Consider the following 21,544-nt stretch of genomic DNA (forward strand, 5'->3'; position numbering starts at 1 on the left):
AGTCTGCCTGTACACTGTATAAAGAGCGTGGATGGTGAGGATGGAGAAGCATGTGACTAAGGAGCTGGAATTTATCCTAGAGAAATAGGAAGCTAGGAAGTGCTTTAAGCTACAAGAGGACATTATCAGATTTGGGGTATAACAGATTCTACACTACAAAGCAGAGATTGAGCATGATGGGTAGGGTTCCAGCTAAAGGGTAAGGTCAAAGACAAAGAGAAAGAAGTGTGGAAGCCACTACGGTAATTTCAAGAAAGGATGATGGTGGCAGTGATGAAGATAAACAGAAATGGCCGGATTCAAAAGCTACTTGGTGTCTCAGGAGCCCTGGGAAAGGAATGGGAGCAGAGACTCACTTGAGCCACAGAGGCTGCTGACAATTAACAGTGAGCCAGAGGAGAGGAGCCTGGGAAAGAGTGGCCAGGAAGGTCCCCAGGTAGCAGGACAGCACGGGCCCCGCGTCACATACGGCTGATGAGTGCAGCAAGCTGAGGCCTGCAAGGTGACTACTGGCCTTAGCGAGGAGGCCGCTGTGTGTGGTCTCTCAGTGCGGCGGTAGGAGACCCAAGACACGGGCGGAGAAACAGGTAGAGGCGGCACGCGTGTGCCAAGGGTAAGCATGTGTGTGAATGATACACCCCCAGTGCTAACACGGGGTCTGCAGAGTGAAGAGATCAGCACGAACCACCTAAACACAGGGACAAGTTAGCATGAAAGGAATGAAAGACATACAAAAAGGTAAAGAGACTGCTCAGATGCACTGATTCCCACGTGTCTCACCATGCAGATAAAACACAAAGGTCTGAATCTGTCTAAATACACAGACAGTGACCATTTGTAAACAGTTAAACATTTACCTGTTTTTCTCTTCCTTCTGTAAAGGTGGCAAAGCATAGAGGTCATCTTCTCTTTTAACGTGGGTAAGACTGGGGAGCGCTTCACCTCTGAAAACCACACACAGATTTAAACACGGGTGATGGGAATTAGGATTCTAAGTCCGGATTTTGACGACACAAGCCCTGCTGAGGAGGGGAGAACGGGGAAAACACGGGCCAACAGGCTTCGCGCTGCTGGCCTGGCTGCCTGGCCACTGCGGTGGGGAGCAAGCATGGCCCTGGCGCCTGGAGAGACAGGGGGCACCTCTGCGGCTCCCCTGCACCCCAGCCACAGCCTCAGCCATGGACACATGCCTCATCCAAGTGCAAAGTGCACGTGACGCATCATTACGGCCTTTCTCTCTGTTGAAGCTGCCACTCACAACTTCAAATTATCGGGTCAAAGGGACACCCCGAAGACCCTCTCATGTCACCGTCTATTTTCTGCTGAGTGAAGGTTAATCCAACACAGAACTTAAAAGGTTTTAATCTTTAAAATTAATGTAATGTGCCTCTTGCCTTTTGCTTTTGAAGGCAGTTTTGATAGCTTGTCTTTTCAAAAATGTTTTCAAAAGCTTCTCCGTAGTTTTTTTGGAATCACTGGTCGCCAAATCCTTTCTCTGCCTTCTCTTAGCCTGTGAAAAGAAAGGATAGAGCATTCTACTTCAGGGCATTAGTATATTAAAATGATTTCTCTGATTTTTTTTTTCTATAGAATTTGGTTTGTCTGAGCTTTCAGAGTATGGATGCTTTAGTGTTTCCTCCGAAGTGCTGTGTATCTGTGAAAATGTTCAGGTTTCTGATACGTAAAAGACACCAACTTTCCATCTAGCGATTACTGAAAGAACTGGCTGGTATACAGTAGTTGGGAAATGATTACTTTATTTCCAGTTTCTTTTAAATATCCTTTAGTGTCCCCAGAAGACTAAAACTTAATGATAGTTAAATAAATGCTTCTCTAAAGGATTATACTAACTAGTGTATTCCATAAAATGCCACTGTTACGCTAAAACCAATTTCTAATATTGGCTTTTATAAGATAACATTTCTCAGATGCCACTCTGTCCTTCGACAGTCAAGATTATATCATAAGAAATCCTAAATTGTAGAGAAGTATCTTGTAAATAATGTCCAAGTAGGAAAAAAACATGCTATGGTAGAATATAAGGAAGAAAAACCAAACCACTCTCTTCCTTTCTAAATAAAGACATAACTGACATGTAACACTGGAAATGTAAGGTGCACAGTATGTTGATTTGATACATTTATGTCTTACAATATGATTACTACAGTAATCATATTGTAAGACATAAATGTATCAAATGTGTTAACTAACACCTTTAATCATGGGGCAGGGGAATTGGGGAGATGTTGTTTACTTGGAGATAAATTCTGAAGTTCTTTCCTGTGGAATCCTTCCAAGGAGGGCGTGATACAGTGTGCCTTGGATAATTTAAAACTGCAACATGCAAGTCTGCACCTTTAACTGAGGAAACAAAGGTCTTCAAGCTCTGCAGATCCTTACTTTTACCCTATATCCTCACTTACTTAGACAATGTCTACAGGCTGTGATTATAAAGAAAAGTCCCATGTCCCAATGGGTGCTATCATTTGGGACATTCATGATTACTCCAAAGTTCACAACTCCGTTACAACATTGTTTGACACTACTTTCAGGATAAGGAAACTCCTGGGGCGCCTGGGGGGCTCAGTCAGTTGAGCATCCCTTGATTTCGGCTCAGGTCATGATCTCACGGTTTGTGGGATCGAGCCCCAAGTCGGGCTCGGCACTGACAATGCAGAGCCTGCTTGGGATTCTCTCTGTCCCCATCTCTCTGTCCCTCCCCGGCTCTCATTCTCTCAAAATAAATAAATAAACAAAAAGAGAAAGAATAAAGAAACTCATATTTTCTTATACCCTGGCCAATTTTTCTTCCTCGATAACCCATTTTACTCACAGCTGGCACCCCACAAAATCACCTACTCCTAACACCCCATCAGTCTTTAAACACTGGGGACCCACTATCTCAGACTGAGAGCATTTCCCCAACGGGTCCTCTGCAGTGCTTAGCGGCACAGCTGAGCCACACACAGAACAGCTATGAAGATGCTCTCGAAGGAAAACTCCCAAGTGTAAGAATTTTAGTAATTTTATTAAAAGTGAATTGTATCATTGAACCCAGGAGGTACCCTCACAATCCTTTTTTTAAAAAAACTGTGTTGGAAAGCCTGGTGGTTCAGTCAGTTAAGCGTCCAACCCTTGATATCGCCTCAGGTCCTGATCTCATGGGTTCATGTGATTGAGCCCTGCATCAGGCTCTGCACTGACAGCACAGAGCCTGCTTGGGATTCTGCCTCTCTCTCTCTTTCTGCCCCTCCTGTGCTTGCTCGCTTGCTCACTCGCTCGCTCGCTCTCTCTCAAAATAAATAAACTTTTTTAAAAAAGTAATTTGTTCAAAATACACTAAAAAAAAAGTTGAAATTAAGCTGGATATATGTTAAAATAAGCCTTAGCTTCCAAAATTCTAAAACAGAAAGTTAAAATTATACATGGACTTTTTAAAAATGTTTGTTTATTCAGAGAGAGCGCAACCGAACGTGCAGGCACAAGTGGGGGACAGGCAGAGAGCGAGAACCCAAGTGGGCTTCACACTAACACAAGGATCCAGGCCCACAGCTGTGACGTCAGGACCTGAGCCACAATCAAGAGTCAGAGCTCAACTGACTGAGCCACCCAGGACCCCGAACTTTTCTTTCTTTCTAAGAATACAGAGAGGAAAAAAAAAAAAACAGATGACTCTTACCAAAGTCTGTTTCTTCAATAGTGGAGCATCCCCATCAAACACAAAAATAGGACGAATTCGAAAAAATAAGAGTTTGCAGAGACGATGAAACAAAGTCAGAAGATGTGCGTTTTCTATTGAGTTCCCGTGGCGATCCCGGACTCCTCTCAGTGCCTGGTTCAACCAAATGCTAATATCTGGCAGAAGTGTTAAAGGAAAGATTTGGAATTTCTTCCCTCATCCCCATGATTTCATCTTCCCAAAAACCAGTATCATCTAAATATTGAAACTAAGCCCTCATCACAATTCATTTGAAATTGAAAAATGTTTAGTCCTGATGGAATCTACCTAAAATCAGCTCATTTTATTTGAACCCTTGTTACTACTATTCACATACTGAATTTTAAAATCTTACATCAATAGATGTGTCCTTTTAGAAAATCTAATTGCAAATAATTGCTTCTTTAAAAAAACTGAGGGGCGCCTGGATGGTTCAGTCGGTTAAGCCTCCGACTTCGGCTCAGGTTAGATCTCACATTCGTGGGTTCGAGCCCCGCGTTGGGCTCTGTGCTGACAGCTAGCTCAGAGCCTGGAGCCTGCTTCCGGTTCTGTGTCTCCTCTCTCTGCCCCTCTCCCTCTCATGCTCTGTCTCTCTCTGTATCAAAAATAAAATAAAACATTTAAAAAAATTTTTTTTAAAACTGATAATCCCTACAGAATTTTCATAAATTAGCACAACTCTTTTGGAGAACAATTTGGCAATTCATAGCAAAAAATGTAAAAACACACATTCTATTTTACTACTTTTACTTCCAGACATTTATCCTCAGAAAATCATCACAGATTTATGAGTTACTTCTATAAATGTTTACAGTAATAAAAACATGAAAACCAATGTCAAAATTTTCCAACAGATCTTTAAACTAAATCATGATATACTGATTTGCTGAAATATCAAACAGCCCTTAAAAACGGAAGCTACAGAAGCAGATACAGTGATAAGAAAGACAATCACAAAATATTAAAGGAGACAAAACAGGTCACAAAACTATGGACTGCATAATTACATTTTATAACACACAGGACATGTTAAATGTAAGACACTAGAAGCTCAGACACCAAAATATTAAGAATAGTTGCCTCTTCTGCAATTACAAGTAATTTACATTTTCTTGGAGGTTGCTTATACTTAACGTTTGTAAAGACTGCTCCTTACCAGATGCTTCCTACGTGTCCGTCCGTAAGATGGAGGGACGCAGCACTGGCGGTCTTCCTGCTCCCCGTCTCTGCAGCCCCTCTAAGCCCCACACAAGCCTGACTTCAGCAGTGCTCTCCCTTGCTCGGGCCCTCTCCCCTCCTCCTGCTGCACGGGCTCCCCAGGCTACCTCAGCACCCCCGCGCCACACCCTCTCCCGATGTGAGCTCTGTCCTGACCCCCAGACTAGATGACACCTCTACCTGACGCTTCGCAGACATTCCCAACTTGACATGATCAAAACTTGACACAGGTCTTTCTACCAGGCTGCTTACGTCCCCAGTGCAGTGAACGTCACCCCTGTTCACTGCAGCCAGATCACTGAATGTCATCTCCTACACTCCCCTCATCAATTCCATCTTTCAACCTGTCTTGAAGGTAGACACTTCCTGACTCCAGGGTCTTTTCACGTGCCCCGTCTCCTGCCTGAGTTTCTCCCTCTCTTAACCTAGTTATCTCGGACTCAGAGGTCCGGTCTCTGGGTCACTTCGTCAGCCCAAACACCCCCACTTATGCACTACTATTCAACTACTATTCAAAAATGGATTGCTTAATATGTGGCAGAATCCACCGGAGATACACCACTGAACAAAACAAGGGGTCTGCCCTTGTGGAGCTGACAGTCTAATGGAGAGGAAAACCACAGCACGGGCTCCACGCCTTGTCTAGATCACGTTTTTGTGCACCGCTCCCCTTTCACGGGACATATAGGAAGAAACAAACACTGGCTATTGTAGGAGCTAAACAGGTAAGTATTTAAATGAATGCACATTATCTAATTTATAGCCATTAAACAAATCAGGCCCATCAACAATTAACTTAAATACTATGGAACAAAATAGTGGAAAGCAAGCTATTATTATATTCATTCCTATATTTGAGTGCTACTATGTGCCTGACTTATCTAAGATCCCAAGATCTTGAGACAGAACCGCAAACATAGCCCTGAACAAAACAGGTACGGTGTCTATCTCCAAGAAACCTGCACTCTGATGGGGAAGACGAACAATAAAATAAAAATGAATAGATATATAATACATATAGATATAATACAAAAAAGTAAATAAAGCAGAGTAAAAGGGGCCGGGGTCAGTGGCTCTTTACTTAGGGAAGGCCTATGTGAAGAAATAGTGGAGTCCTGAACGGACAACAGGAACAGGGGAGTAAATGGTGATACAAGAGGGGCAGCAAATGCGAATGCCCTAAAAGAGAAGCATGAGATCATGACCTGAGCCGAAGTTGGATGCCTAATTGACTGGGACACCCAACCATCCAAAAAAATGTATTTTAAGGATCCAAGAGAAAATTATGAACATAGTTTATCATGAATAATTTCTTCATTAACATAGAAGACAAAAATATTGGAATACAGGTCAGATATTTGAATTATAATTCCCATGAAAATGGAACACAGCTGGAAAGGGCCCAAGTGTCCATCAACAGATGGATGAATAAAGAAGAGTATTGGAGTATTACTCAGCAATCAAAAACAATGAAATCTTGGCACTTGCAACTATGTGGATGGAACTAGAGGGTATCATGCTAAGTGAAATTAGTCAATCAGAGAAAGACAAATATCATGACTTCACTCAGATGAGGAATTGAAGATACAAAATAGATGAACATAGGGGAAGGGAAGCAAAAATAATATAAAAACAGGGAGAGGGACAAAACATAAGAGACTCAAATATAGAGAACAAACTGAGTGCTGCTGGTGGAGTTGTGGGGTGAGGGGGGTGGGCTAAATGGGTAAGGGGCATTAGGGAATCTACTCATGAAATCATTGTTGCACTATATGCTAACTAATTTGAATGTAAATTTAAAAATAAATATTTAAAAATGAAACAAAGCAAAATCAATTATAGAACAGCAAATATTCTCTTTGTACATATATATTTAAACACATACACACACATATAAAAGCTTGCATTTATTAACTGGAGGATCATTGATAGTCCTCTTTAAATGATTTGTCCTTTCAGACAAATTTAATAACCTCATGAAAATTACTTCATGTCCCAAAAGGGCTTCTGAATCATCTAAAAAGAGGTAATCTAAATTCTAAATTAAATGCTTTACTTTCCTTACTGTGGACAACTTCCCAGAAAATTAGAATGCTCAAATTCATGCATCAGCTCAATGATTTTACGAATCATCACTTCTTCATAGAGGTTGCAACATAAAATGCCTAAGTCTTCGCTGACGTTTGAAGGGCTGTCACTGAAAACTGCTTTCCTTCCCATTTCTATAAAGATCTTCAGAAAGCAGTGATTTGAAAAACCACTAGAGGGCAGCAAGAGCGCATTCCTTTAAAACATCAGCAACAACAAACTTTCCCTATAAGATATCCCTCAGAAACTTTTAAGCAAGGCAAAACTCATTACGGATTTATTTCAAGATTCACACTGCAGAAAATGTAATCATTATCTGTATTTGAAAAATCAGCAGTGTCACATCATGTAAAAGCTGTCTCCACACTAAATAACGGCTCCTCACTCAGTGGCCCCTAAGCCGAATTCCCACCTACTCTTAAACTGCATTTTACCATCGACAGCAATTATTTACACGAGTCTCATCTCCTGGCTTACAACTCCTGTGCCCACCTAGGGAGCTGGCGTAAGGTGCCACCAGCTTCCGGAACAGAAGAGCCACTCAAAGGTGAAGAAGGAAGGGAGGGAGAGAAGGATGCTTAACTTCTAAAAAGAACAAAATTTCAGAAACAGCATTCATATGCTTTGATAAAGAAGAAAAACGCTTCATTCCAAAGAGACACCACACCAGCCACACATATGCACAAACGACAATCCTTTACAAGTCTTATCATAGAGGCTGGGAGGTAAAGAAAACAAAACAAAAACAAAACCAAAAAGCCACTGTGTGCCTTTTGAAATCTTTTCAGTGTTGTACCACATGAATTTCCTATTCTAAAACTTAGAATTAAAAATTAGTAAAAGTTACTTTTGAAAAAGAGAAAAAAGTCAAACGCCTGTCCACACTATCCTCCTTCTCTCTGATACTAATACACCTAACTGGGGCAGGACTCAGGACCAGCAAGCGACACTACCGATAGGAAGTCCCCCTCATTTAACTCCATGCTGACCTCCCATGCCGGGACAGTGCTTTTGACCTTTACAACATTAACAAAGCTTTCACTGAAACGCCTGGCGCGAGTCCCCGCACCCGAGGACCGGCGACGCGTGAAGGATACCCACGGCGAGGATCTTCCCTTCCAGCGTCTCCGGGCTCACCTGCCGCCCGGAGCACTCCAGCAGCTTCCAGAGCCCCTGCACCCCCATGAGGCCTCCAGCGACACTCGGCGGCGGGGTCGCGGGAAGCCTCCTATTCCGACCCTACCACAGCCTGCACCACCGCAGGGGCCCGGGCGGAGATCCCCCTGCTCCCACCCGGGGAAAATGGGAAATAATACAGAGCACGCGGTTTTCCAGGGAAACCGCACCGGCGAGGACGGCACTCCCCGGCGGCTGACACAGCCTCACGGAAGAAGGGCGGGACGCCAGAGAACGGCCGGTGTCAGGGAGGCTCAAGACCTCCTCTCTCCGAAGTTTGGCCCAAATATGTGCCCTCTTTCCGGAAAAGCAGTGAAGGGACTACGGAAGCGAGACCAACGGCCAAGAGGTGGCCCCCAACACCGCCCGGCTCCTAAAGTTGGCGCGTACTCTAGCGCAAAATGGGCTGGGCGGGTGGGGGCACGGCTTCTGTTTAATAGGCTGCTCAGAGCGGAAGTCCCGCCTCACGGTCCTGCGTATATTAGCTGCGCCTTTTTCATTCCGGAAGCGAGGGGGCGGTGCCGCCACGGCTTTTGCGTTCTGTCGTTCCGGACCTCCCTCCACGCTGGCATTCTGTCGCAGCAAAACGTTAGCACTGTGCGCTGAGTATCTACTTGCTGATGTCATTGGTTTCTAGGTGTTTTTTTCCTATCCTTCCCGCCTCCCCGACGCCACTTCTGCAGACTTAATACCAGCTGCTGTTTTACACGAGGAGCGACAACAGAAAGGTGGATGCTTTACTGGTGTTTTTAAATTAACAACTGTTTTGTCCTATAACTTGTAGTAACTAGATAGCAATACGGCCTCCTGTTAACTTAATCATCTTTTAAAAGCCTTAACCCTTGAGATATAGTTTGGTTTTCTCTGGCGTCTAAAAGGCTTGTAGGTCAGAAATAATAAGCTTAATAGGCAGAGTAGCTCTTGAAAAGGCAGTGGCTCTAGAACCCTCAGGCCCAGCTTCAGATCCCCACCATGCCACTTAAGGTGTTTGGCATTGTTCAAGTAACAGTTGTTGAGAACGTCTATTTCTACTTCTGTGAACTGGGCATAAAACCAGTCTCTGTAGGGGCTCCTGGGTGGCTCAGTGAGTTAAGTGTCCAACTTTGGCTCAGGTGATTTCACTGTCCATGAGTTCGAGCCCCAAATCGGGCTCTGTGCTAACAGCTCAGAGCCTGGAGCCTGCTTGGGATTCTGTGTCATCTTCTCTCTCTGCTTCTCCTCTGCTCACTGTGCCTCTCTCTCTCTGTCTCTCTCTCTCTGTCTCTCTCTCTCTCTCTCTCTCTCTCTCTCTCTCTGTCTCTCTCTCTCAAATAAATGTTAAAAAAAAAAAAGACTATGCAGACTGTTCTAGCTAGGGTCAGAGGTGATATATATAGACTATTTAAAACTGCTACTCAATAAATGTTAGCCATATGGTACGTAATGGTTCTAATCTGAAGTGTTGAAACGAGATTCAGGCTTCAGTGGAAAGGTCGATGTAAACGAGGAGGTGATTTTGGTTAAAAGAACCCTTTAGGGAAAACTATCAAAAATTAGCTTTTAGCAAAACCATTTCCCAAAGTGCTTTTTTTTGCATTTCCTCCATGTTTGGAGTAATTCCCAGAAATCGTTCCTAGTTGTATTTTACAGAGGTTAATATAATTGCCTATTCCATTTTTGTTCTGCTCTCTCCCCACCTCCACAGTAGATTATAAACTTATTGAAGCCAAGAATTCTGGTTGACTGTTAGACCCCCCCACACACACACACACTCCTAACATTTAGGGATTCCATAAATATATCCTAAATGACCTCTGTCAGCCTCAGGTGTCTAAAGCTTTCCAGGGGCGCCTGGGTGGCTTAGTCAGTTAAGTGCCCGACTTCAGCTCAGGTCATGATCTCACGGTTGTCGGTTCAAGCCCCATGTCGGGGTCTGTGCTGACAGCCTGGAGCCTGAAGCCTGCTTCAGATTCTGTATTTCCCTCTCTCTCTGCCCCTCCCACACTCATGATCTGTCTCTGTGTGTCTCAAAAATGAATGTTAAGAAAAAAACTTTTTTTTAAAGCTCTCCAGTACATCTTGCACCCCCCCTGAAAGAGAATTTCCCACACGTCAGGCAGCTGTTGGTCCAAATCCTGTCTGAGCCACATAATAGCCCTGTTAGTGGGATGAGTTGTGTTCACCTCTAAAATTTGTAGGTTAAAGCCCTAAACCCCAGCAGCTCAGAATGTGATTGTATTTGGAGATGTGGCCTTTTAAAGATGACTAAATTAAAACGAGGCTGTGAGGGTGAACCTAATCCAATCTGACTGATGTCTGTTTCAGAGGAAATTTGGGCACACAGAGAGACACCAGGAACACGCACACCAAGGAAGGACCATGTGAGCACATAGCTAGAAGGTGGCTATCTGCAAGCCAAAGAGGAAGGCTCAGGAAAAACCAAACCTGTCAACACCTTGATATTGGATGTCCAGCCTCCAGAGCTGTGAGAAAATAAATTTGTTATTTAAGCCACCCAGTCTATATGGTAGAACACCTGCTATGATCCTAAGCGAGTTTCTTCACCTAGGAGAGTCTGAATAAAGTGGAGATGCCACTTTCTTGGGGTTGTTCTGAGATCAGTGATCTAATATGAAACATTTAGGGGGTAATAGGGCTCAACTTAGTTTGCTGAGGGGCGCCTGGGTGGCTTAGTCGGTTAAGCGTCCAATTGGATCCTGGCTCAGGTCATGGTCTCATAGTTACTGAGTTGGAGCTGGGCCAGTATCGGTATCAGGGCAGAGCCTGCTGGGATTCTCTCTCCCTCCCTCTCTACCCCTCACCCACTCATGCATGTGCGTGAGTGCTCTCTCTCAAATAAACTTAAAAAAATTAAAAAGGTAATTAAATGAAGGATCAAAGGAGAATATGCTATGTGTAAAACCAATATACAAACCGTGAGGCTCACAGAGCAGCTTGCTGGAGCTCCATTAAGCGTTTGGGAAAAGGAAAGTTTGGAAGTGTTTTAGCTGCTGCACCAGCTTAGCCTAAAGATGCAACACAGGAGTACAAAAAGGAACAGTTTCAGGATTTGATCTAAATGAACATTTTTTATGCCTAAGAGCTGGGTAAAAACAAATAGCCAATGTAGGCATTGGAGTATTAGAGGTGCTTTTAAAACTGGAGCAACATTTCTTGAATACAAAATATCCTTTTGAAGGAACAGGAACTAAGGGGTGTATATTTGACTTACGGTGAATTGGCTCCTTTAGCTGCTGTAAAGGGCTCACTATCAAGATTCAGAATGGTAAAATACACATCTTTTGAAGGATAAATAGTAAGCACTATCTACAAAGCACTGTTCTAAACACTGCAGGTACATTTACTTACTCTTCAAAAGAGTTTATAAAATAGATGCTATCATCCCCATATTACCAATGAGGAAATGAGCACAGAAATATTCATCTTAACTTCCCCTAGGAGATACAGCGAGTAAGTGTCTGAACCTTCAGTGCTTCTATGGAGAATCCTAGGAAGGGCTGACCACAAAATCAAACAGGACAGGAGTGTTACTAATCTTGGAAGAAAAGTGTGCAGTAACTTGCATACAGTTTTTGGATAATTAGTCTCCATAAACCTTAATAATGCTCTTAATAACTGCCACACTTGTATATCAAATTATTAAGTAATCTTATATATCAAGACTTTTATAAAAAGTATTTATGGCCAATTGGCAATCTGTATAAACTCATCCTTTTTTCCTAGGTGTCACTGTATTCTCTACATTGCATTTGTCTCCTTTCCTCTTGGTTCCTCCTATCTACCTCTTCTCTTAAATACATCGTTACACTCTATGAAATTGCTGATATTCAACCATGTTTGACCTACAAAAATGACAACTTTGTTTGGTTCAAGCTAATACAATTAAATTTTCTACTTCCTATTATAAAGTCTTGCAGGAATCTGAAATTATAGTCATAATGTGTATTGTTTCATCGATTATCAAAGTCAGATACAAAATGGTTTCTTATACTACTCAGGCAGAATTGTCACGTACTTCAAACCAAATTCCAAGGGCACTCCCTAGGTAAATCAAAGGTTCACAACATTCACATTATTAAAAGTAGAAAACAAAACTTTATTTGATGAAAACTTTTAAAAGTTCCAGTGTGAAGTAACAAAATCAACAACCTACAAATCTCTTTCAGTCCTTTGCATTTCACGCAAAATATTCTCTTCAGAAAAATGACCATTTCATAATATATATCCCTGTCTGTAGGCTAGGCATGTCTGAGTGGATAAATGGATATAAAATTCAAAAGAGAAGAAAATGAAAATATTTTAAAAATAAAAATCTGAACCCTCTCCTTGAGGTGTATTGCAAAATGGTTACCAACACATTCAGCACCTTGTAATAATCAAGTTACTGATCTGAGTCATGAAACAGCCCCTGAAATGGAAGAACACGTCATGGGCTGACAGCAGAGGAGAAACGGACATCACAAAGACAGGAGCTCACATACGTGAAATCCACTCTCCCTTAACTACTTAACACTCACTTCAAACAGCTAATTGTAGGATTTAAAAATGGAAGCAGCTCAGAGCTGGGAATATGGATATTTGTCCTCTGAGTGGCATGGCATTCCTAATGCATCTGTAATGCTGTTAACAACATAGGACTCCACACTCAGGGATCAATCAAATATCGGAAGATCCCATTTCACAGATTACCTTGGATCTAGAAACTCTGGAATCCACTTTTATTCTATCCCAAAACAAAGTTCACTGCAGACAGAAGTCTTTCAAGGCCTGGAGATCTTGTCAATATTGGAAAGTATCATACCAAGTCAAGAAAGCCAACAATATCCTAAATCAATGCACCAGTAGAAAAAGATCAGTTTCTTGAGTCTTCACTTTTGCCTCTTTACTGAGGATCCTGAGAAAGTTAGTCAGGAAACAAATGAGGCAGCCAAGATGCTGTTTGCAAGTAAAAGAATTCTAGATTTGCTAAATAATTTTAAGTGAGCTTTAACCATGAGAGAAAACAAGAAATCAACAGCCCAAATTTTCTTTAAAAGGGCAGATGGTACCTTTTATCTTGAGTTTAGGAATAAAACTATCTGTAACAAATGTGATCGAGTTATAAGAAACCATTTCATGCTTAAGTATTTCAAATCATGATGCTATTAAGTGAATTTGTGTTTGATTTGTTCATATGTAATTTTATTAGATTTTGTGAAATTGTCCATAATGTTTATATACTCTTTAAAAGGACAATAATCTGTGCTTATCTGCTTCTATATCTGAAATCACCCATCATAATCATAAACAAGATTTTTACTGGAGAACTACAAGGTTATATTTTGTACCACAAGATCTGTTCCTATTTAGTGTAGACTTAATAAAACCTTCAACTGTCTTAATGCAGTCTTGTATAGAGTGGCGTGTGTACATCACAAGGTGTTCAGCACCCAGCATGCTCAGTCATTCCCATCATAGTCACCATAACCCTGGTAGCCACTGTTCCTTCTCTCATGGATGCTGGACATCTTTTTCCATGCCGAGTCCTGATGGAAACTAGCGCTGAATGACCGGCCCAGACGCCCATGCTGCTTCTTGGAGATATTATCTTCACTCTCAGATTTGGCTATTCCCTGGCCGTGTGCTGGAGGTTGTGATTCTTGTCTAATGGTTCCAAATGGAAAGTTCCAAATGCCAAATCTTTGCCAATGAAGTCTCTGGAACGCTATGATGCAATGTAAATTTCCCCCAACCTGAGAAGAAAAGAAAACTTGGGTTAAGAAAGTAAAAGGAAATTAATTATACTAATAATGTGGGTTCCTATCAATTGCCTTATTTTTCCCCTTTCAAAATAGTACTTACCCTTTTCAGATAGCATCAGATCACCTTATCCTGCCTCTTTCTTGATGAGTTGCTTTTACAAAAATATAACAATGCCCACAGGAGCCAAAACAACTCCCCCCCCACCATTTGTCCCTCCACTGGTCACACACACCATTGGTTCCCCCTCTGCCCAGTCCGAACACCAAGATTGTTCCTCTCCCTATCTCCTGTATGTTCTGGATGTTAGTAGGATCGTTATCAGTGGAATGTCAACTCAATCCACAGAACCTGACTTTCGCTGAGAACCTCCCCAAGCCACTTGTTTGTACACACGGCTCTGCTGCATGGCCACAGTCCATTTGGCTCAGGAGGGAACACCTGAGCCAAGCTGGGCCAAAACTATGGGACTGAGCCTGGGCAGGCCACTCTCAGCCTATCTAGACTGCTCACCTGAAAGGGAGACATAAGTTGAAGTTCTTGATCTTCAGGAAGTAAATAATCAGACAGATAAGAACAAAATATAACGAATTTCCAGAAGAATGAGACAGAGAAGCTACCTGGCCCCTGGCACCAGTCCCTTACACAACAAGGCTATCCTCCTCGCGTTTTCATTCTAAAGATACTCCTGTGTCCTGAATGTAATTTTCACTCTTCGATCTAAGATAATCCGAACTGGATTTCTGTTATTTACAACCTAAGGAGTACTGAGTAAAACTGTGCATTTTGGCTGGTTGGGAAACATCTTCAGATACAATCGTGTTCTTACCTTCTTTGTTTTTCGATACTGCAGTCCTCTCTCTAAGTGTCGGATATCTAGATATTCTGGATTTTGAGTGTTGAGATCAGTAACAATATCTGCCCACCTGTCGTGAAAAGAGAAGGATAAAACACACTTTTTTTTAAAGTGCAAAATACCATTGTAATGGAACTTTTCACAGGAGCAATTTTCTACCATATTACCATAACAGTAATTCTCTTATATCAAGATTGTTCCACATCCTCAGCCCTAATTCTTTATGACAAGTCTGCCTAACCAACTACTGCCAAGACTACTTTATTATGAAATACATATTTATCAACCTGCTAGATGACATCCTGCAAGCCAGAGTAGAAACAGTCCATATTTCCTTTTTAATTAGAGTCAAGTTTTCAAAAGATTTAAAAGTTAACATACATTTATTCACAGAAAACATGACTGATTGTATAGAAAACACAAAGCAATTACAAATTACTTTGGATTATAAAACTATTATTGGAATTAAGAGTAAGTTTGAGTTTGATAAAGATGCAATATTCAAGGCCTATATAGAAAAATAGATGATATCTTTGTACACTGCCAGAAACTAATTAAGAAGTGAAACTTTTTAAAGGAAGGTGCCAAGAGGTATAAACTTCCAGTCACAGGGCAAATAAGTACTAGGATGTAATACACAGCATGGTGACTACGGTGAACACTGCTGTGTGACATGCAGGGAAGTTGTTAAGAGAACAGATCCTAAGAGTGCTCATCACAGGGAACATTCTTCTGTTAACTACAGCTACTGTCGTCATTTCACAATATATGTAAATAAAACCATCACGCTGTATGCCACTAACTTATATAGTGTATGTGTCAGTTCTGTCTACTAAAACTAGAAGACAGACACATTTTTAAAGGAAATTTTTTTTAAAAAATCAGTTTACAATACCATCAAAAAACAGAACAAACTTGTGGCTCTGTACAGCATGATGATTACAGTTAATAATACTGTATGGTGCACTTGAAATTTGCCAAGAGAGTAGATCATAATTGTTCTCACCACATACAGGCAGAAAAGGTAACTATATGAGCTAGTGGATATGTCTGACACTTGACTGTGGCACCCATTTCACAAACTGTAGATCAAATCAGCATACTGTACATTTAAAATATATACAATTGTGCATTATAACTCAAGAAAGCTGGAAAAATAAAAAAACTTAAGTAAAGGGGTGCCTGGGTGGCTCAGTTGGTTAAGCATCCAACATCAGCTCAGGTCATGATCTCACAGTTTGTGGGTTCAAGCCCTGCAATGGGCTCTGTGCTGACAGTTCAGAGCCTGGAGACTGTTTCAGATTTTCTCTCTCTCTCTGCCCCTCCCCAACTCGTGCTCTATTTCTCTCTGTCTCAAAAATAATACATTTTTTTAAAATGTTAAGTAAAAGTGGGGCACCCGGGTGGCTCAGTCGGTTGAGCATCCAGCTTCGACTCAGGTCATGATCTCATGGTTTGTGGGTTTGAGCCCTACATCGGGCTCTGTGCTGACAACTAGCTCAGAGCCTGGAGCCTGCTTTGGATTCTGTATCTCTCTCTCTCTCTCTCTCTCTCTCTCTGACCCTCCCTTACTTACGCTGTCTCTCTCTGTCTCTCAGAAATAAATATAAAGCATTAAAAAATTAAAAAATAATAAAAAATATTAAGTAAAAAACCAATAACAATATCAAATATTGGAGAAGAGATGAACAGCTGGATTCTCCATACGTTGTCGGTAGAAGTGTAAAATGGCACAACCCCACTGGAGAGCTTTCTCCCAGTTTCTTAAATACACATCTATCCTATAATCAGAAACCCCACTCCTGGGTACCTATCCGAGAGGAAGAAAACATAGAAACATGTCCTCAAAAAACTTGCACAAGAAAATGTGGCATATCCATAGAGCCGAAAATTATTTGGCCATATCAAGGAATGAAGTTCTGGTCCATGCCACAACACAGATGAACACTGAAAACATTATTCTGAGTGAAAAAAGACAGATACAAAAGCCCACACATTGTATGAATCCATTTACATGAAATGCCCATATTGGGCAAATGCACAAAGATAGAAAGGAGATCAGTGTTGCCAGGGAGTGAGGTAAGGGGGCTGGGGAGAGACTGCTGATGGGGATGGGGTTTTGGTCCCTGGAATTAGATCATGGTGCTTGATGCTCAACTCCAAGTATACTAAAATCCACTAAACTGTACATTTTTAAAAGGGTGAACTTTATGGTATGTGAATTTTATCTCAGTAAAGCTGTTACTTAGAAATCTTCTAAAGACAAACATTAGTGTCCCTAATAGCTTTACCCACATAAGACCAAAGTCAAAAGAATCCAAATGGTCATCGACAGAAAAATTGATAAAAAAGAAATTTGTGGTACAGTTACACTACTTAAATACCACTCAGCAATAAAAAAAAACCACCACCACCACCAACAGTCATGATATGCATGACAAAGTCAATGAGTCTCACAAGGTTACTTAAATGATAAAAACAAGGTAAGAAAGAATATTTTATGACTCCATTTACATGAATTTCAAGAGCATGCAATCAACCCTTCATGACAGAGCAAAGGCAGTCTATGGGGATGGACAGGAAAGGAGAATGAGGGTACTTTCAAGGTAATGAAAATGTTCCATACATTGATTGGGGTGATGATTACACAGGCATATTCATTTATCAAAATCCACCTAATTATACAGTTAAGACTTGTGCATTTCACTACATGTAAATCTTACCTAAATTAAAGAGAATAAGGGAAGTTAACATACTTTTTACAGTGAATAGCAGGATGTTTTCTACTTGATTCTCCAATTAAGATCCAATATTCTACTTCTTGTGGTGAGAGGGGGCCCCTGCTAAATATAAAACAGATTACGAGTAGGCTTAATAAAGGCCATTCACACCCTTCAAAATATTGCTTCCACTGTGTTAATAAAAGATATATTAAAGTTTATTCAAAGATGATACTCGTTAATGCTAGAATAGATAATTGGAGTTTCGGCTTGAACAAACTTCATAAGGCCATTAAAGAGCATAAATGAAACTTAGGTCTTGATCCCTATCATTAAATCTAAGGCTAAAAAAAATGAAAGAAAAAGAAATATACCACCTCTTTGCACTGAAAAAGAAGAGAAAAAATCCTAGCATCCTACAAGCTTTCTTCGGCTACTCCTCTCCTTTCACTGTGCATTTAGAAATATTCAAAAGGTATCCTCAAAATGAAACTCTAAAGTCAGATCCCCTAATCCCACTCCTGGAAATTCAGGTCGATCTGGAGGGATCTGCACAGTTGTGAAGGCATCTCGGGTGATGCTTAGGTAGGCATAGGCAGAAGTGTGGAACTCTCCCGTAATGAGTACAAAGTCGGACTACCTACTTTTCCATGGTTTATATTTGATAGATGATCTGGACTAAGGTGAAGTCTCAGGATGAAACCATAGAAAACAATATACCTCACCTCCAGAGCGATGGATAGAACATTTCAGGATTCGGAGAGATTGCGTACTTTCTTGCTCCCATTCACAAAACTCTAATGTCCAGCTTCCAGGTTCTCCCAGAACTCGGGATACTGCCCCAGGGTCCTCCAACCCCACAGTGCCTCAAAGAGGAACTCATGCTTGAACACCCTCTGGGCTCAAAGAAGCCATCCTATCCCCAGATGAGGAGGCACGTTCTCCCAGCCTGACCTTCAGCCTTCACTGAAACAGCAGTGCTGCCCTTTCCTCCTCCTCAATGACCGATGCTACCCACCCAGGACGACACTGACACATTCCACAATTTTCACTAGAAGAAAAGAAGATGCTTCTTAATGTGCTCAGTTGGGGCAACTTTTTGACACAAGATCCCCTAATTCATTTTCCATGTGAATAGTGGATGAAAATACATTGATATAATATGTGAAGTCCTTTGCAATCATTTTGTAAGAAAGGTAAAAGTGATTTTTCAAACGTCTTTCATTGCACAAGTCTGAACAACAGCATCTAAGTGGACAATGTAAAAGCCCAGTTAAGCAAATGCAATTCTGCAAAAGGACAAGCTAAAATAGTTAAAGCACTGTCTAACTTGATGCACATGAAAGCAAATAATCAAGGCTTCCAATTTCTGAGTGACTAAATATTTCCTTAATGCTTTCTTTTTTTGGTAAGCTATCCATATAAAATATGGAAATGCTTATCTCAGTAAGTTGCCCACATAAGGAAATGCTTACCTGAATGCTTTATTAGCTTTCACAGGGGTTGCTTCAAAGCCAATTGGACAAAAATAATGATTTTGGCAATGATAGATATAGGCCAGCGATTCATCTTTCAATCCATGAGTTAACTTCGACAAGGCCCCTGAAGCTACACAAAACAAAAGCAAACAAACTGAGAGATCATGAAGCACTGTGGACGCTTTACACAAATGACTAGTTAAGGACTGAAGGGAAGACATTACTTGGAAGACACTGACATTGCTGGGGAAAAGGAGAAGCTATTATAGATACACAAAAATATGAATAAATTTACTTTCAGTTTTACCCTTTTGACGAAAATTCAGCTAAACTGAATAGCAAACTTAAGACCTGAAATACATCCTTGCTTACCAAAACCTTCTAATAACACCACTTGTCTACAAAATTTAATTACCACATAAAACCTAACACCTAGTATATACAACAATGGTCTCAACTTCTCTGGTTGCACACATCTGTCACTGGCAATTTCTGAATCCACATGTCCATGAGAAGCATTTTTGTTTACAGGCTATATATATACTACTAATAGGACTTTATAGAAGAAAAAAGGTAGGAAATTTTAAAATTAAATTAAAATACTGACATTCTAGGAGTGCCTGGGTGGCTCAGTTGATTAAGCATCTGACTTCAGCTCAGGTCACGATCTCACAGTTCATGGGTTTGACCCCTGAATCTGGCTCTGTGCAGAGAGCTCAGAGCTTGGAGCCTGCTTCGGTTCTGTCTCCCTCTCTCTCTGCCCCTCCCCTCGCTCACGCTCTGTCTCTCTGTCTCTGTCTCTGTCTCTGTCTCTCTCTCAAAGATGAGCAAACATTAAAAAGAATTTGTTTTAAATCCTGACATTCTGTTATACTCTTCCCATTCCACAGAGGTCATCTGACACAGCCCCAGTAGTGTGTGCGTCACCAATTTGAAGAGCAGTGCGGTGATGGGCAGATGTAAGCTCCAGATAGTACACAGACCCCAAAACTGCAGACTTCTCCACTAATACACACTTTAATCTTTCTACAGCTTTCTCAAGCCACGTCATGAGATAAGAGTATCTCTCGGACAGGCTGGTCATGCCGCAGAACTCTCCTCCTAGATTTCCCACAGCTATATTAGTTGTGAAGTCATTTCAAAAGTAGTACCATAAGCAATAAGTTTTTACCAGCACTCGATATTTAAAGCCATTAACTGAGGTCTCATTAACATGCATCTCCCGGAAGAAACTAAATTATTCACGAACAAATAGCCCATTAAAACGGGAAATCCTAAAAATAGGTGAAGTAGATGAAAGCTTGCAGTTTGTGATTTCTCCGATGGACTTTCTGGCCGCTGAGATGCCTGAAGACCACTAAGAACAGCAGGCCAGGGGCTGTCATGTAGCTAAGAAGGCAAGACCCACCCACCCTGTCGACACACACAATTTGTGGGCTCCGTGGAGGCAATAATATTTCTGGCTGAAACTCTTGCTCCAACGCTTCATGTAGGTCTTTCCCGTAGATTTGACTTTGCAGCCAGAGCATCAGAACACACCTGGACGGCAAGGTGATCTTTCCCACTAAAATCTCTATTTCATAATGACAAATGATAAATCTTTCTACAGCTTTTGGCTGACCTCCCCTGACAATTTAAACACTGACACCCAAGGGCAGCTCTAAATGAAGAACCATCAGAACTAAAATTCAGAAGAGGGTCAATATGTCACTTTCTTCATTACAGATAGGTTTCAGGATGGTGAGCAAACATAAATGTATGCATTCAGACACCTAACAAATTCAATCATTACAAAAGATGGTGACACGCATCGTTGGTTTAGAAAAAAACCTCTTCAAACGTTTCTTAAAATTGTGAAAATGTCCAATAAAAAATTTTCCCAGATAACTAAAACTTTTCATAAAAAGAATTTTTATTTTACCTTCTTAATGGCTATCTGTAACTATTTCACATTCTTCTTTAAGTCAAATGTAACACAAAACACTTGACATCATTAGTGTGACTGTGAACAGTAATGACTCTAATTTCCTGGAATATACTGAGGATTTCAGGAGCAAATGAGAAAGCTAAGAAATTTGCTCTCATTAACCCTCACATCTTTTTGTCTGCTGTAAACACTCTTCGGCCGTGTCCTCATTTTCTAGAAGACATGGGGTGATTTTTCTTCTATCGCATAATGATTATGGGCTTCGTGCTAGTCAGGGATGTTCTGCTCCTTACTGCAAGGTTCTGATTGATTTAGATCTGGAATTAGCAAGCTTCTTCTTAAATATTTGAGGTGTGTGGGTCATGAGCACTACTCAATTCTGCCATCGTTAGCATGGAAACAGCCATAGGCATGTGTAAGCAAATGAATATGGCTGTGCTCCCATGGAACTTTATTTACAAAAAGGTCTGTAGTTTGATGACCTCTATCTAATTTAGATCAATAATTTTCTTTTTTTTGTTGTTTTTTTTCCATAATATTTTATTGTCAAATTGTTTTCCATACAACACCCAGTGCTCTTCCCCTTAAGTACCCTCCACCATCACCACCACCTCTCTTCCCCCC

General features: G+C 41.2%; 1 protein-coding gene and 1 long non-coding RNA gene across 6 annotated transcripts in view; one reads left to right on the forward strand and one right to left on the reverse strand.

Annotated features, from left to right (window-relative positions):
• LOC115289331 (basic immunoglobulin-like variable motif-containing protein) overlaps positions 1–21,544 on the reverse strand; it is a 75,701-nt gene that overhangs the window by 22,577 nt on the left and 31,580 nt on the right. For 2 of the 4 annotated variants that reach the window (XM_029936457.1, XM_029936456.1), the window contains exons 7-10: positions 18,991–19,123; positions 17,552–17,638; positions 14,769–14,865; positions 12,267–13,932 (exon numbers count right to left, since the gene is read on the reverse strand). In XM_029936457.1, the coding sequence (XP_029792317.1) occupies positions 13,639–13,932; positions 14,769–14,865; positions 17,552–17,638; positions 18,991–19,123 (611 nt within the window). In that variant the 3' untranslated portion in view covers positions 12,267–13,638. Of the gene's footprint in view, positions 1–857; positions 945–1,394; positions 1,511–3,679; positions 3,856–8,121; positions 8,579–12,266; positions 13,933–14,768; positions 14,866–17,551; positions 17,639–18,990; positions 19,124–21,544 lie in introns of those variants that run through there. The other 2 variants (XM_029936458.1, XM_029936455.1) reach the window with 2 other exon arrangements.
• The window catches only part of LOC115289332, a 16,455-nt gene continuing 3,685 nt past the window's right edge, over positions 8,775–21,544 (forward strand). For both annotated transcript variants that reach the window (XR_003907567.1, XR_003907566.1), the window contains exons 1-2: positions 8,775–8,928; positions 10,505–10,664. This is a non-coding gene — a long non-coding RNA (uncharacterized LOC115289332). The remainder of the gene's footprint in view (positions 8,929–10,504; positions 10,665–21,544) is intronic.

Source organism: Suricata suricatta, chromosome 4 (genome assembly GCF_006229205.1).
Source record: "Suricata suricatta isolate VVHF042 chromosome 4, meerkat_22Aug2017_6uvM2_HiC, whole genome shotgun sequence".
Taxonomy (NCBI): Eukaryota; Metazoa; Chordata; class Mammalia; order Carnivora; family Herpestidae; genus Suricata; species Suricata suricatta.